Consider the following 16,426-nt stretch of genomic DNA (forward strand, 5'->3'; position numbering starts at 1 on the left):
TTACAACCTTGAGTGGTTTTACAACCACTTAATAGAAGACTCTTCCTAGGTTCAAATTAAAAAGGATTTTTTTCCTTTTTATACCCTACTAATTTTTCAACTATGATGTCTTTTAGCAGGATCATACCTTTTTTGAGCAGTTTGGTATTTCCTGAAGTCTTTCATTACCTTTTTTCCTTTCAAATCTTGTTGGTGCCTTTATTACCTTTTAAAATATTTCTAGGCTCCTAGTCTATTGTCTGTTGTACAGTGCTCTTTTCCTGAACATGTTCCTTCTGTCCTTCCCTTGATTCCAGTGTAAGCTGATTGCCTCTCTGGGACTGCTACACAGATGCTGATCTGGGCTTTTATCTCACTCCTAGGTTTGGATCCATGTTTGTAGGATCCCACAATTTCCTGATTGATTGTTGTTGGGTTTGGGGTTTTTTTTTTTGTTTTTTGGTTTTTTTTGTTATTGTTGAAATACATCGTCATGTAACATTCTGAGAAAATGTATGTAGGAGATAGGCTTCTTCAGTCCTTGAATGTCAAGAAAAGTTTATATTCTTCATTAATAGTTTACCTGGGTATGGTACAGAATTTTATATTAATAATAATTTTCTCTTGAATTACCAAGACATCGTATTGTCTTCTAGCCACTGGTGTTATCAATAAGAGTCTGATTTACATTTTCTTGTGTGTAGATGACCCGTTTTTCTTCTCTCTGGAGACTTGAAGGATTTTTGTGTGTGTTTGCAAAATGTGAAATGCTGTGTGTGTGTCTCTAGGTGTGGTTCTTTCATTCTGCTTTGCACTTTGTAGGCCCTTTGAATTTGAAAATATGTGCCTCTCTTTAAGAGTGGGAAATTTTATTTCTTAATTTCTTTCATCCACTTTTTTCTTTTCTCTCTAGAATTCCTTCTAGTTGAATATTGTACCTGTTACATTTATTGTTACAGTTTTCATATCTTTTCTTGTCTGTATCCCTCAGCTTGGTTTCCTGACTAGTGTAAAGTTCTTGTTTTATGAATACACATTAGAGTTTGAATTCTTGTCTGTTGCCTTGACATATTTGATTCCTACAGGGTAATTCTTGGGTTGTTGTGTGGTTTTTCTGTTGTTTTTCAGTTTATAGTAGGCTTTCTTTAAGTTTGTGGTAATTTGGTTGGCTGTTTTGGTTAGCCCTCTGGCTGGAGTCACTTTTTGGTAAGCAGGTGTTCTTAAACCTTTGGGTTAAGTACAAAAATATAAAGTGTTTTTAGTCTTTAATATTAATAATTCTTTAGACATTTTCTTCTTTTTCAAGAGAATTATCCTTCCATTATTATGTCTGATTCTTCAGTTATTTCTTTTTTAAGCCATTTTTATGTTTGTTTCATCATTTATTATTTAGTTTGTCCCAGTTATAAACAGACTAATTAGATCTAATTTATTTGCAAAGGATATTATCTAAATAGAGGCTTCTGCTCCACTGGATACTTAGTAAATGAAAGTCTTCTCATTTTGCAGATGTATTTTATGGCACAAGATTTTGGTTATTTGGCCCTGACTGATGTGGCTCAGTTGATTGAGTATTGTCCCTCAAAGGGAAAGGTCGCCAGTTCGATTGCTGGTTGGGACATATGCCTAGATTGCAGGTTTGTTCACCGGTCAGGGTGCATACAAGAGGCAGCTGATCAGTGTTTCTTCTCTCCCTCTCTTTTACCCCTCTCTAATAATTAATTAATTAATTTAGGAGGGGTATTTATATCCCACTTTATTTAAGAGATAACTTAAAGACAGTATTACATTTTATGAAGGGATATAATTTAACAGCTTTTATTTTAATACCCCAAAGTAGGCAGAAACCTTGATTTGAACTATTTCCACTTAGAAAAATTTTACTTAAATGAATTTGGGCTTGATTTGACCTGAATTTTATAAAATTAACTTATTTATTTAGATTTAACCACTGGATATTTAATTGAATTGGCATTGTCTAATCTGGTCATCTACCTCACATAAAGGACAGTTTTTCAAAGGATATTTGAAACTGGGAGAGAAATTCCCAGATGGATCTATGACAACAACCCAGAGAATCTTTATTCTGAGTAGCAAGCAGTCAGCTACCCTAGTTTTCACCCCCTGGGAAATGGGACTGGATCCTTATTGTTTACGATGCTTTTGGTGGAGGATATGTCAGCCCAGATAATGGGTAGGGACCTGACTATACAGAGCAGAATTAGGTTAAACAGCCCTAGGGATGTATATGGTAATTGCTGAATGCACTGGCATCTTTTTTATGGTTTCTTGGAAGGGTGACTATAAAATTTATTGTTCATACTGAAACACACAGGAGAGTGAAAGAGAGTACTATTAATAATTATGCTGGGAAGGTGGGCATAAACTGGAGTATATGGTCATCCCATCTTGAGTCACATGGACTCTTATAAGTCACATTTCCTGCTAGTTGACTGGACATTACTATTCTATTCCTACTCTTTTTGTTCAATAGAACAAATTTTGGGGAGAAAGAAATGTGAACAGATATTTGAAAAAGAGCAGTGGGATGGATGAATGGAAACAGTATAGGAATCCAAGACTATCTGAATTTTTGTATAACCAAACCCCCTTCTGAATATGCAGTTTGGATTGTGTAAAATCTTACCAATAAATGCAAAATACAAGTTTTACAGAACTGATTATTTATATTTTAAATCTTTTTTTTTTTTTTTTTTTTTTTTTTAGTTTTAGGAACTTGGAAGAAGTAAAATATGTTACTGGCATTGTTTCTTAAGGATGTAGAATTATCCATAGAAAATGTCAATCCCAAACCATTTTCCCATTATTCCAATTTAAACTTACCTTTTTATGTCTTAGAATTGGCACACATGTAGAAAGTGTTCGGTAATTTTAGTATCACAATAGGGAAACCTCATCCGAATAGAAATTATAAGAGATTCTCTGGAGTCTGTTCTAAGGTTTTTTGTTGGTTTTTTTGTTTTGTTTTGTTTTTCCCTTTTTCATATTGGGCTGAATTCTACCACCCTTCCTCAATCCGTTGGTTCTAGTTCTGTTCTCTGGAGCAGCATGGAGTCAGTCTGTTTTGTTAGAAGGCAGCTATCTTATCTTCCTCAGCCACCCTTTCTAGACTGAATATCTCCAGGTCCTCCACTTTTTATATGAAACAAAACCCATACTTATAAACTTCATATTGGTTCCTTTTGAATAGTTCCTAATTATCAGTGATTTCCATAATACAGTTAAAATAAAAAGGCCTCAAAGTTTAAGTCTGTGCTATATTTGTTTGGTAGTGTGCACACAAGTGAAGAATATTCTTTACTATAACCCATGAATCAGATTCTCCAGTTTATTAGTGCAGCTTCAGATCATGTATTTTTTTTCTTAGCTATTCCTAACTATTGACTTATTGAAACTTATAAGCAGCTAACCCCTGTCAGCTAAATAACTGTTGGAACTCTTTTTTTTTTTAAGAAGGCATTTCTGTTTTGGTAATACATCTTTAGCACATGGTTGTATGTATCTTATCCAGAGATCATAGAACAACAAATGTATTCCTATGCCAACATTTTTAGGCCTTGGTTTTATGTGAAATAGGCTCTCAATTTAAAAGCTAATTGGCTGCAAAGTTTTTGATTTTCAGTTTTGGAAACTTTTGTTTCTCTGAGGTTTAAATGGTTATGATTGCAAAACATCTGACTTAGGTCTCCTTTTGCAACATCTACATTTTAAAGAAAAAAACAATTGTATATAATGAAATTCTGCCTCTAGTCTGGAAAAGTTACCTAAAGTAATAGAGATTGCACTGCAGATTTTACACCCTAGAGCAGGATTTCTCAACTTCAGCACTGTTGACGTTCTTTGCATAATTCTTTCTTGTGAGGAGCTATTCTGTGCTTTGTGGGATAAGTAACAGCAGTCGCTGACCTCTACCCACTAGATGTCAGTAGCACACATCACCACCACCTTCTTTGCAGTTTGACCATCCTCAAAAATATTTCTGGACATGGCTAGATGTGCCAGGGGAGGGGGTGTGGGTGCAAAATCTTCCCTAGTTAAGAACCACTGCCCTACATAGAGCAGAAGTATTTGTTAAGTCAACTGGGTAATCATTTCTACCTTCAGTGTTTTCCATAATTGGAGTTAGAATACAGTATTTTTCTTAACATCTCTTTGTGGAGATTTTTTAAACTATACAGCATAATAAAGAACTTTATGTATAACAAATACTTTCTGAAGTTCTAAGTTTGATCAATTTTTCCCTTCCTAATACTGTTTCTTATTCCAGTTTGCCATCCCTGCTTTGTCATATGATCTATGATCTGAAACATAATGTGTGACTATTTAATGTATTGAGATTAAGGAATGAAAATTATATAACAGTGACACATACGATATTGATTTGGAAGTTCATCAAGTTCAAATAAATGCTTGGTCAAATTTTGTAGTCTGTGATTAAATTACTTGAAAATGTACTTTTTATTTAAGTTGATTTAACTCCAAGGTTTTAAAATTAAATTGTATTATGTTTATTCTTCTACTCCACAATATAGCCAGCAGCCAGCTTCGGGTGTAGCCTACTCTCATCCAACTACAGTTGCTAGCTACACTGTCCATCAGGCTCCAGTAGCTGCGCACACGGTTACTGCTGCCTATGCACCAGCAGCTGCCACAGTTGCAGTTGCCAGGCCTGCCCCAGTAGCTGTTGCAGCTGCTGCAACAGCTGCTGCTTATGGAGGCTACCCCACTGCACACACAGCAACGGATTATGGTTATACCCAGAGACAACAAGAAGCACCACCACCACCACCCCCAGCAACTACACAAAACTACCAGGTAAGAAAACTATTAGTTTCAATAGCGTTAAATTACAGGCTTCAGTGTCCTCAGTATATGATATAATGTCCGAGCCAATGCTTCTCAGACTTGGCTCTTCCAAAATATACCTGTAATGATAGAGAAGAGGAAATGTGTATTCCCAGGTAATTGGGGGAGGAGGGCATAGTCCAGGCATTAAGTTTCCTTGCTTTGAATTTTATATGAATAATCTCCCCCGGTCCATTTCACTATATCTGTTTGCTTTAATTTTGAAAAATTTACATTATTTAAACATTTTAATTTTACCCCAAGTTTTTGAGAAAAATGAAGATATAGGGAAAATGCCACTTGTTCGTACTGTGGCATTATTTGTCCACTTGGAACACATTTTGAGAATCAATTTTGAGAAACATGAGCCTAAGCTATACAGGACAAACCAATTATAGTGTCTTTTTTAAACTTAGCAAGGGTAGAATTTCCTGTGCCTATACATTCTTTCTCTCAAGATGTTTTTTCTTAGTATGTAACAGTAAATTATCCTGCTCTTATTTATCCAGTCCCTTTTTGTTCAGCCTTGTGGGGATGTAAAGATTTAATTACCTTTATAGCATTATGTTTATTAAGGTACTAAATTACTGTGTGCTTATTTAATTAAATTTGGTCCTAATTTCCTTTAACCCATTTTTATTTTAGTTTTATTGAATTTATTGGGGTGGCATTGATTAATAAAATTATATAGGCTTCAGGTGTACATCTCTATAATACATCATCTGTATATTATATTGTGTGTTCATCACCCCAAGTCAAGTCACCTTCCATCACCATTTATCCTCCCTTAACCCTCTTCTACCACTCCCCACCCCTTTCTCCCTCTTTCCCACTGGTAACTGCTATACTGTTGTCTGTGTCTGGGAGGTTTTGTTTGTTTGTTTTTGCTTAATCTCTTTACTTTTTTCAGCCAGCCCTCCACCCCACCTCTCTCTGATAGCTTTCAGTCTCTTCTCTGTATCTATGAGTCTGCTTCTATTTTGTTAGTTTATTTGTTCAAGATTTCACTCATATGTGGAATCTTTATGTGGAATCTTTGTGCTTGTCTTTCTCTGACTGGCTTATTTCACTTAGCACAATACTCTCCAGGTCCATCCATGCTGTCACAAAAGGTAAGAGTTCCTTCTTTTTTACAGCTGAGTAATATTCTCTTATATAAGTGTATCACAGCTTTTTCTTATCCACTCATCTATTGATGGACACTTGGGCTGCTTCCAAATCTTGGCAATTGTAAATAATGCTGTGATGAGGTAGTACATGTATTCTTTTGAATTAGTATTTTTGGTTTTTTTAGATATATTCCCAGAAGTGGAATCACGGGGTCACAAGGCAGTTCCATTTTTAAATTTTTGAGATAACTCAGTACTGCATTCCACCATGGCTGTACCAAACTGCATTCCCACCAATAGTGTACAAGGGTTCCCTTTTCTCTACATCCTCTCCAATGTTTGTTTGTTGATTTTTTAAAAATTTTTATTTTATTTTAATTATTGTTCAAGTACAGTTTTCTGTCTTTTACTCCCATCCCAGCCTACCCCCCCCAGCCCTCCCCACAAAGATTTTATTCATTTGTTTGTTTAGTCCCCTGGCCAGCAACCCAGGCATGTGCCCTGACTGGGAATTGAACCAGCGACCTTTTAGTTTGCAGGCTGGCAGTCAGTCCACTGAGCCGCACCAGCCAGGGCTGGTGTTGAATTTTATACATTCTTTATGAATTTTGGATATTATTCCCTTATCAGGTGTATCATTGGTGAATGTGTTCTTCCATTCAGTGGATTGTCTTTTCATTTCATTGATGGTTTCTTTTGCTGTGCAAATTAATCTGTTTGTTTATTTTTAGGATCTGTTTTGTAAACTTGGATCCTTCTGGACTTTGCCTAGTTTTTCTGTATTCTTTTTAATTATAGGAATTTATTGTGATTAAAAAATTAAATGAACCAACAATATTAGTATTTATTATTAATATTTGACAAATTACTAAGCAGGGAATTCTTTTGACTTTTGTGGTTATTTTCATTTTGTCCAGAGGTGTAATTATAATAAATTCTGTTGTTCTTAATAGGATGTATGAAGCCCATCTTTTTTTCCACCCTGCCTAATTTTCAGCCTTTCTACCTTCATACCTTCCCATCCCTCACTTTATGCTGTACCAGAATTCACCAAGCTCACCTTGATTTTCATTGCCTTGAAGATTTTTATTTAATGTGCCTTCTCCCTGGCACCTCTGTTCCTGTTTCCTTCATCTGGAAGCTCCCATTATCACTGTGCTAATGGTAGTAGTAAATAAGGGGGAATGAAAAGAAAGCTGGAGCAACCACAGAGTATGGAATACACAGGTGTTCTTTACTTCAGGATCTATCTTTCAGTTGCAGATCAGCCATGAGTTTTTTAGTAAAATTGTTTTTATAAAAGACATTATTTTTAAATGTTTTAGTAATTTTTCTGATCTTAAAAGTTAAACATGCTGCTTGAAATGGTTTTGACTTTATTTAATGAAGTCCAGAATGAATCCCCTTTGTAATTTAATTTGACTCTTATATTTAGGTCTAGGTATATATTTAGTTTATTTCCTTTATTATACTTTCGTATAGCAAGATGAGGGCCATTTATTGCATCTACTCCTAGCAAGATTTTCTTTCATTCTCTTTCCTCAGGACTCATACTCATATGTAAGATCCACGGCTCCTGCTGTAGCTTACGATAGTAAGCAGTACTACCAACAACCAACAGCAACCGCTGCTGCTGTAGCTGCTGCTGCCCAGCCTCAGCCTTCTGTTGCTGAAACCTATTATCAGACAGGTAGGTGGGCTTTATTAACATACGTGGTTTCATTTTAAATTATTGAAATATATTGTCTAGGGTGTTTTTAAATGAAGATACGCATTTTTGTTTTCTGAGTCCATGTATACTCATTGTGTTATCTCAAAAGTTGGGTTCTAGCCATATCCCTCTATTCCTCTGCTAGAATGCCTTTGAGTCTCAAAAAGAAGGCCATGGAAGCAGTGCATAATCATGCCCTTCTCTCCTGGAAATGTATTGTATTTCTGGTCTTCAGCTTACAATTCACTTCCTGCTGAAATAAGCAGTTGAAAAGCAGTTGTGGTGATAACCTTGGCCACTTTCTCATCTTTGCCAGAAATGCCTAAGACATACTGCTGGTTGCCTTTGTAACCAATAGAGACCCTTTGTGGGTCCGTATTTTTAAATCACCTGTCTCTGATCTATAATGACAAGTTGGTTCTATAACCAGCCACCAATATTACAGTTGGCTCAAATGCATTAAGTGTTTTGTTTGCAAAGAATCCTATGTATTTGTAGTCTTTAGAAGGTGATTTTTTAGAAGATTTTTTTTGTAGAGGTTTGACAACTTTTAAAACAAAGCTCTTTGGGATTTGAAAAGTAGACAGCTTTTTTATTTTAATTGTTTTTGAAGGAGCATGAGAGTATGGGTAGAGCCTTGGGTTAGGAAACAGTAGAGCTGGCTTCTAGTACTGGCTTAAGCACTAATGAGGGCAAGTGATTTTTTTTACCACTTTTCCTCTGTGTTCTGTTATTTGTAAATGATTTAGTTGACTCAGGTCTCTCCAGGATACTTCTAGTTCTAAGATTTTATGTGCTCCTTAAAAGTGGTTTAAAAATATTTTGAATTAACATAACCTTGATTTTTCTTATAGCTTCATCTCAAATGATTTGCATGTACAGCAATCTATAGTGGACTTCTGGGTTGTTATGAAGGTCAGATTGTGCTTGAAAGTACTGCGTTATCTAAGAGTCAGAAGAGTTTGATTTAGTCTAATTTCTGACATTGAGTATGTAACTTCAGTTTTCTTTTTTAAAATGTCTGCAAAAAGCTTAAAACTTTTAAGTGCTATTTATTTAGGGTACTTTTACGTAAATGAGCATAAAATGAGTTTGTTTTGGCCCCCTGGTATTTGGGCCTTTCTGAGAAATTACATTTGTATAATTTGGTGACCAATAATTAGTGATTAAATTCAGTGATTGATAATAAGGCTGATAAGATTCTTAAAGTGTACATTTGTTTTGAATATGGTCAAAGGGAGCAGAAAGTTTAGCAGAGACTTAATGGCAGCAATTTATGAAGGGCTGCACTCAAGTTATTAATTGCATTTGAAGAACTGTCAGCACCTTGTGAGTTGGAATTATAGATAAATCAATAAAATGTAATGATGGTATATGAATAAGTTCCTCATAACTTAACATTGAAATTTTTACTGTGAATTGAAATATGTACTTTGAGGCTTTCTCTTCTGTTCCCAGTATTAAGCATGACTCTAAAGTAGCCTTGACTATCCTAGATATATATATACACACCCCTACACACACACCTTTTCCAAAAACTTTTTAAGTAGTACCGGTATCTCAGTTAGTTGTAAAATTTTACAAAACATAATTTTGGAAATATGGGATGGGAGAGTATTTTATATAGGTATCATATTTTAATTGGTAATAAGAATTTTATCCCCCTTTGCCAAGAAGAAATTGCTGGCATCTAATTTACAGTTAACATTTAACCTACTTTTTTTTCTAGTTTTCCACGATGTTGGCACAGTAACTACAGGTGTACCTTGGAGATATTTCAGGTTTTGTTCTAGACTACTGCAGTAAAGCAAGTACTATAGGTGATTTACCCTTCTAATTTTCTGATGTCTCTCTCTCAATTAGCTCCCAAAGCAGGTTATAGCCAAGGTGCAACTCAGTATACACAAGCCCAGCAAACTCGACAAGTGACAGCCATAAAACCAGCGACACCGAGTCCAGCTACCACTACTTTCTCCATTTATCCTGTATCTTCCACCGTACAGCCAGTGGCAGCTGCAGCTACTGTGGTGCCATCCTACACCCAGAGTGCTACTTACAGTACCACGGCAGTTACTTATTCTGGTAAGACTGATAAACAATGTTTAAATAAATAAAGACATTAGAGACTTTTCAAGCTGTATAGTTTGTTTGTTTGTTTTTTGTTTTTGTGTTTTTTAAGCCAGGAAGATTTTAGCAGAACATGAAATGCTCTTTGGGAGTTTGAAAGCTAGTCATGAGTTTTGGGCCTCGTATTGCAATTAGAAAAAACAACACAGTGTTCTACTAGTATTCTATTTCCTTTCTGACTTCTTCAAATGAATTTGAAACCTCATTAACAAGGGAATTGTTAACAAGGGAATACCACTGACAAATTTTATTATTTATGTAAACCCTCAAGGAGCTATTTTTTTTGTGTGTTACCAGGAATAAGTAATCATGAAAATATTGGTTAACACTTGTAAACATAAGATAATGGTTATATAATACACATCTCAGAAGGACAGTAGGTTTCCTTAAATGATCATGTATTTTTTCTTCAAGAAGTGTAATCACTAAAACCTTACTATGAGGTACCTGAAGCATTTTAGTTATTAAAAATCACACGTTACTTTTTTAGAGACACTTAGTCTTATACTGCTATACAATTTATTATTTTACATTTTATTTATTCCTTAATACCTTATTTTGTTCCATGGAGGATTTTAGGTGACATGGGTAATTTCAGTTCTTTCCTCTTGATACTTTGTTGTAGATTAACTGTTAGAAGCCTACTTATTCAATTAAATGTTTTTTAATTTCTCAAGAAACATTTCTCTTACCCTATGCCAAATGCTATGATGGGTGCCAGAGATACGATGATGAATTAGGCAGGCTTGGAGTATTTGGGAATGAGAATTTACTGTGGCTGGGGTACAGGATATATGGAGTAATACCAGGAGATGAGGCAAAAAATGTCAGTGTGAAAAAAGCCTTGTAGGCTCTGCTGTGGTGTCTGTCTTTATCTTGGGGGTAGCCAGGGTGCCAAGAGGAGATAGTACAAAAGGGAGCAACGGGAACAGCTTGTGAGTTAAGTATGACAGTCATGTGCAGGTGAAGTGAAGTGAGGAGATGTTATTTCCAGATCTGTCATTCCGATTGCTCAGGTAAAACTTTTCTGCCTCTCTTTATCTGATTAACCAGTTATAATTGTAATGGAGTTATTTCAGTGAAATCTGAGTGGATAGATTTTTCTTAATGTCCATATTAGCTTCAGAATACAGAGTATGATAGTATGCTTTCCTTTATGTTAGATGAATAATACATCATTATTTTAAACTAGAAACGATAAATTAAAAAAAAATTAAGTCGCTGGACATCTACCCCTAGACACTAACTGCCATTAACATTTTACTGTATTAACTTTTTATATGTCTTTCTATATTTCTCTTCCATGGAAGTATTCATACATTAGCATCATGGTTTCTTTATAAAAAAGAAATTTGTCTTATACGTACTGTTGTGTAAACTACTTCTCATTAATGTTCTTTCATGTTACTAAATATGAAGATGTATCATTCCTTATGCTATTCTCCACCTTTTTATTTTAGAAAAATTTCCTTCAGAAATGTTGAAAAAAAATAGTACTGGTAACCATATATCATTTACCTAGATGAACCAATTATTAATATTTTGTCACATTGGTTTCATCTCTCTTCTCAAAACACATTTTCAGGTGGTTCAGCAGTATAGAAAAGTTGCAGATGACATGGTGCTTTGTCCAGAAATTTTCAGCATATATTTCCTAAGAATAAGGGCTTTCTTTTACATAGTCACAATGCAAATGTCGTAAAAAGGAATTGAACATGGGTTTTTATCTGATAATTTTTTTCAGATTTCCACAAATGTCGCTGCTTTCTGCATGTTTGTGCCTTATTTTCAATTCGGGATTCAGTCAGGGATCGTGGATTGTATTTAGTTGTCATGTCTTGTTTGAGAGTTTTTTGTTTTGTTTGTTGTTTGTTTGCCTGCTTTTAATGTAGACTAATCCCCTATTTTCATCTTCTCTCATGACCTTGACATTTTTTTAGGAGTTAGGCCAGTTGTAGAATATTGCACAATCTGGATTTATCTGATTTCTTTATGCTTAGATTCTGGCAGCTTTTTAGTCAATAATACTAAGCAAGTTTTTCATTTTATCATATGAGGAGCTCATACTAAATAATGTCAGTTTATTTTTTATTGATGATACCAAGTATAGTCACTGGTTAAAGTGATGACTATCAGATCTCTCCCTTGTAAAAGTAACGTTTTTCCCTTTGTAATTAATCAAGTAATCTGTGGGCCTGTTACCCATCTACCTTTCATTCTTACGATGTTAGATCCTTTGGGAAATCTCTTAACTGATTTGAGGTCTTGCAGTGGTGCTTACAAAACTAGGCATTATTCTCTTAAAGAGTTCTCTCCCCCCTTTTTAACTATTCATTTTTTTAATTTAATACAGTATAATCCATTACTCTTGGGAAAGCGAGGTTGAGGGACACACTGTCCCAAATTTGGCCGATGGAATCCTTTTTACACCAGCTCCTGAGTTTTTTTGGCTTTGGCATCATTAGTCTTTGAGTACTTCTTTCCTTTCTAGCACAGTAAGGTATTACAGATAAACTTCCAAGATTTTCCTGCCTGAGACTCACAGCCATTTTGTGAAGGAGCCATGTTTTCTTCTATGGCAGTAGTATAAAGAAGATCTATGCTTAGAAATACGTAATTTTAATGGCTGCATAATATTTTATTGTATAGATGTATTATATTTTAAAGTTTCTCTTTTGGGACATTTAGTTTCATGTTATGGAAAAATTAAAAACAACACTGTGTAAAATAATCCTTGTATGTGAAGATTTGTGTGCTTACCAATTGTTTTCCTAGAATAAATTCCTATGTTTAGAACTGTTATGTTAAAGGGTATGCAGTTTTTAAAGAATTAAGGGATGCACAGCATGCATTTGCCATCCAAAGACATCATTTTTAGGGCATCTGAGTATATCAACTATAACTTAGGTCAGCTATTCTTTTTATCTCATTAAAATGAGTTCTAGAATGTTGGTACATACTAAATGGTGACATACAGCATGATAGTTTTATTATTGAAATGGTATATACCTGTGTTTCTGATACTATACATTTAAAAATTATATATTTATAATTATAAGTGAAACTTTTAGCATTCAAAATTAAGCTTTTACTTAAATTGGAGGCACAGCTTTATATTTGTTTTTCCATAATGCTTTTTTACAAGAAATGTGCATTTGTTTGCTAATAGTCATAGAAGAATTAAAGATGCTATTTCGTAGCACTCTAGTATCTCTAGCCCACTTTTCAGTTCATTCTTGACAGTTCAAAAACTAATAAGCTATGTAATTAAGCTTGCTTTTTACTAGTTTTAGGCTGCATGTGTGCAAATGAAGGATTATTATTTGACAATACAGGTTTACCTGGTTGATTTGTAGTTTAAATAATTCAGTGTTTAAAGAAACTCACAATCTCTTAGCCTCAGTTTGTCACCTATAAAAAGCGAAGATAGCAATACCTGCCTTGAAGAGCTGTTCTGAGTCTTTGGTCTGTCTGGAATACTGCCTCCCATATTGTGGATTCTCAGTGTAAAAACAAACTAATTAAAATTCTCAGTCCTCCAGAGTTGGAGAATGCCATTGGCCTTATTCTACTTTTTATTTTCTCCATACATAATTCATGAAGTGATATTAAAGTGGCGTATTTTTTTTAATCCTTATCCAAGGACAGTCTTAACTGATTTTAGAGCAAGAGGAAGGGAAGGAGAGAAACATTGATGTGAGAGAAAACGTCGATCAGCTGCCTCCTGTACATGCCTTGACAGGGGACTGAACCTACAACCCAGGCATGTGCCCTGACTGAGAAACAAGCCCCCGCCTTTCAGTTTATGGGACCATGTTCCAACCAACTTAGCCACACGGGCCAGGGCTTAATGTGACATTTTTATAGTTTCCATATACAACAACTGGTCATTTGGAAAGTGTCTGTTTTAAAGATTTCATATATAAATCATGGTCCTAACTGGTAATGATGTAAAAACAGCTTTGTTATTGTTAATTAGACTATTTTATGGTGATGTTTTAAGAGCAAAATTTAAACTGTACATTTTTTTTACCTATAAATTTGAAAGCATTTGGCTGTGAGCTTAATAATGTTCTTTTATCACACTTCAATAATAGAGGACATTGGTAGGCCTGACCAGTAAATGGTTTATTGATCTATAGAGTTTTTTTTTTAACCGGTTTTCTCAGTTGTTTTCTAGTTGTTTTTCATCTGATCATATGCTTATTATTGGTATATTTACCTACTTTTTACTCTAATTTTTAGATTTTTTTATCACACATATATAAAGATACAGAGAATCTTTATAAGAATGTATATAATTTAATAACCCGATATAAAAGTCTGGGAAGGCTTTTCATGGTAGTTGCCTAACTACTGTCTCTCCTGGATATGTCCAGTTTTGGATTTCTGTGATTGTGATTTGCCATGCATCTTAACTTTCACTTTTCCAATTTATGTTTTCTTTCCTGTGTGTGTAGATACTACTGGAGTCAGTGGGTCATACGTCTTTACTTTTCATTATAGCATTCTGCATTTGAGAGACCAAAAAGTCCAGGTTTCTTTTAAGTGGTCCTTTTGCACTATCCTGGCAGCTAGGAATCTTTCTCTTGAATTTTATGTGGCTCTTTTCTAGTAAGAAATCTTACTGGAAAATATTATAAATAGGGAGTCCATGAAATTTGCCAGAGATTTTAGTTTAGAAGGGGTAAGTTTTCCAGTTTTCAGGTAAGCTTATAGATAAAATCAGTGACTTCATCAAAGTTAAAACTTTCATAGATCTTTAAATCTGTACATCACTGAATGTAAACAACATGTACACATTGTCAATAACTAGCTTAATATATTTATTTATTAAAGACTTTGAGCAATACAGATGGATAGAATTCATTCAGTTAACCAGAAAATATAATATGGTGCTTTTTCATCTTTTGGAACATGAAACCCAGCGGTTCATAATTCCACAATCTTTTATCTGCTGTTCCATATACTCACCTGAACCCTGACTCCATATTACAGACTTCTGCTAAGCTTTATTCACCTCGCCTCTCCTAACCAACTTCTGTCAGCACCTTGCTTTTATCAGTCAGATGCACAGCACGTCACTTGCTGGGATTCAAAATCTTGCTATCGTTGTGTTTTTTCCTCTTCAGTCATAGCTTTCATTTTAACCACCAAGCATATTAAAATCTTATTTTCATGTGATTCTTTTTTTCCTATTTATCATCTTAATTACTTCAGACCCTTCCTCAAATCCAACACTTCCTCAGTTGCATTTAGAGGCATTCTGCTTGGGGAAATAGTAAGGGTTCTGTAGCCACAAAGTGTACCAGATACTCTTACCACATTCCTCCCACTGAACCTATAAGCTTCTTGAAGACAAGGACCAAATCTTACATCTTACACTTTCTTTATACCTCCATAACACCTAATGTGTTTTGAGTAAATACTTGATTGACTTACATAAAAGGAAGATAAATGTTTTCTAGGTTTGTGAGATATACGTTATTTGTAAATATGCACGTGTAAACCTACCTTTACTGGCAAAATTTATTGAATTTAAATTCATAACATTTAACTTGGCCTTTTATAATTATGTAACATAATCTTTGTTTGATTTTTGTTTGTAAGGTACGTCTTATTCAGGTTATGAAGCAGCAGTGTATTCAGCTGCATCCTCCTACTACCAACAGCAGCAGCAGCAACAGAAGCAAGCAGCAGCAGCAGCTGCTGCTGCTGCTGCAACAGCTGCCTGGACAGGGACCACTTTTACTAAAAAAGCACCATTCCAAAATAAGCAACTGAAACCAAAACAGCCTCCCAAACCACCCCAGATTCACTATTGTGATGTTTGTAAGATCAGCTGTGCTGGACCACAGGTACTTATGTTGTATGTTTTACCACTAGTCTTCAATGATTATTTTTAACAGTTGAATATGGTTGGTATTCTTGCTTTCGTGCCTGCAAAGAAGGTTTGCATTTTCTTTTTCTGTTAGCTTTTAGCTAACACGTACCTAGTTCACTAAATGGCCATTTTTAAAAAGGTATTTGTATTAAGACATAATTCTATTAAGAAAAAACTGTAAAAATGATTATGAATGTAAATGAAAAATGGGCAAATTGGCCTTTTTTCCAGAAAGGATACTTTGCTTTTTAAGTAAAACTTAAATTCAACTAAAAGTTTTATATTCAGATTAATTGGGATTTAAGGGAAAGATGGAATTTTTATTTCTTTTTTAGCATTTATAACTTGCTTTTTTTAAAGCCTTTATACAGAGTTCTTCAACTTAAGACAGTTGGTTAATTGATTTCCCTACCTCTTCAAGGTCCATTTTAAGTGTGTGTGTATAGAATTTTACAGCTGAAAAAGGATGACCATAGAGATCATTGTTTACATACTTGCATTAAAGATGAAAGGACTTTGTCAAATGTATTGTTTTTTGGAGGATATAAATAGCAGAATTCTTTCTAGAATTTTAAAAATTCTTAAACTACTTTAAAAATCTACAATTTTCAGGATAGTATTTCTGATCAGACTGACTTTAATATATGCTTTATATATCACTTATTTCTGTATGATTTTCTTCATGAGGGAATAGGAATTCAGGGACCAAAAAATGGTGTAGGGAAGTGTCTTTCAAAAATATCAACTAAT

At 34.6% G+C, this 16,426-nt stretch overlaps 1 protein-coding gene across 2 annotated transcripts in view; it reads left to right on the forward strand.

Moving 5' to 3' along the window:
- The window catches only part of ZFR (zinc finger RNA binding protein), a 77,600-nt gene that overhangs the window by 17,760 nt on the left and 43,414 nt on the right, over window positions 1-16,426 (forward strand). For both annotated transcript variants that reach the window (XR_003684802.2, XM_028515014.2), the window contains exons 3-6: window positions 4,533-4,815; window positions 7,500-7,644; window positions 9,529-9,747; window positions 15,403-15,650. Coding sequence is in view for 1 of the 2 variants with exons in the window: in XM_028515014.2 (XP_028370815.1) it covers window positions 4,533-4,815; window positions 7,500-7,644; window positions 9,529-9,747; window positions 15,403-15,650 (895 nt within the window). In the remaining variant the exon portion in view is untranslated. The remainder of the gene's footprint in view (window positions 1-4,532; window positions 4,816-7,499; window positions 7,645-9,528; window positions 9,748-15,402; window positions 15,651-16,426) is intronic.

Source organism: Phyllostomus discolor, chromosome 3 (assembly GCF_004126475.2).
Source record: "Phyllostomus discolor isolate MPI-MPIP mPhyDis1 chromosome 3, mPhyDis1.pri.v3, whole genome shotgun sequence".
In the NCBI taxonomy this organism is placed as follows: domain Eukaryota; kingdom Metazoa; phylum Chordata; class Mammalia; order Chiroptera; family Phyllostomidae; genus Phyllostomus; species Phyllostomus discolor.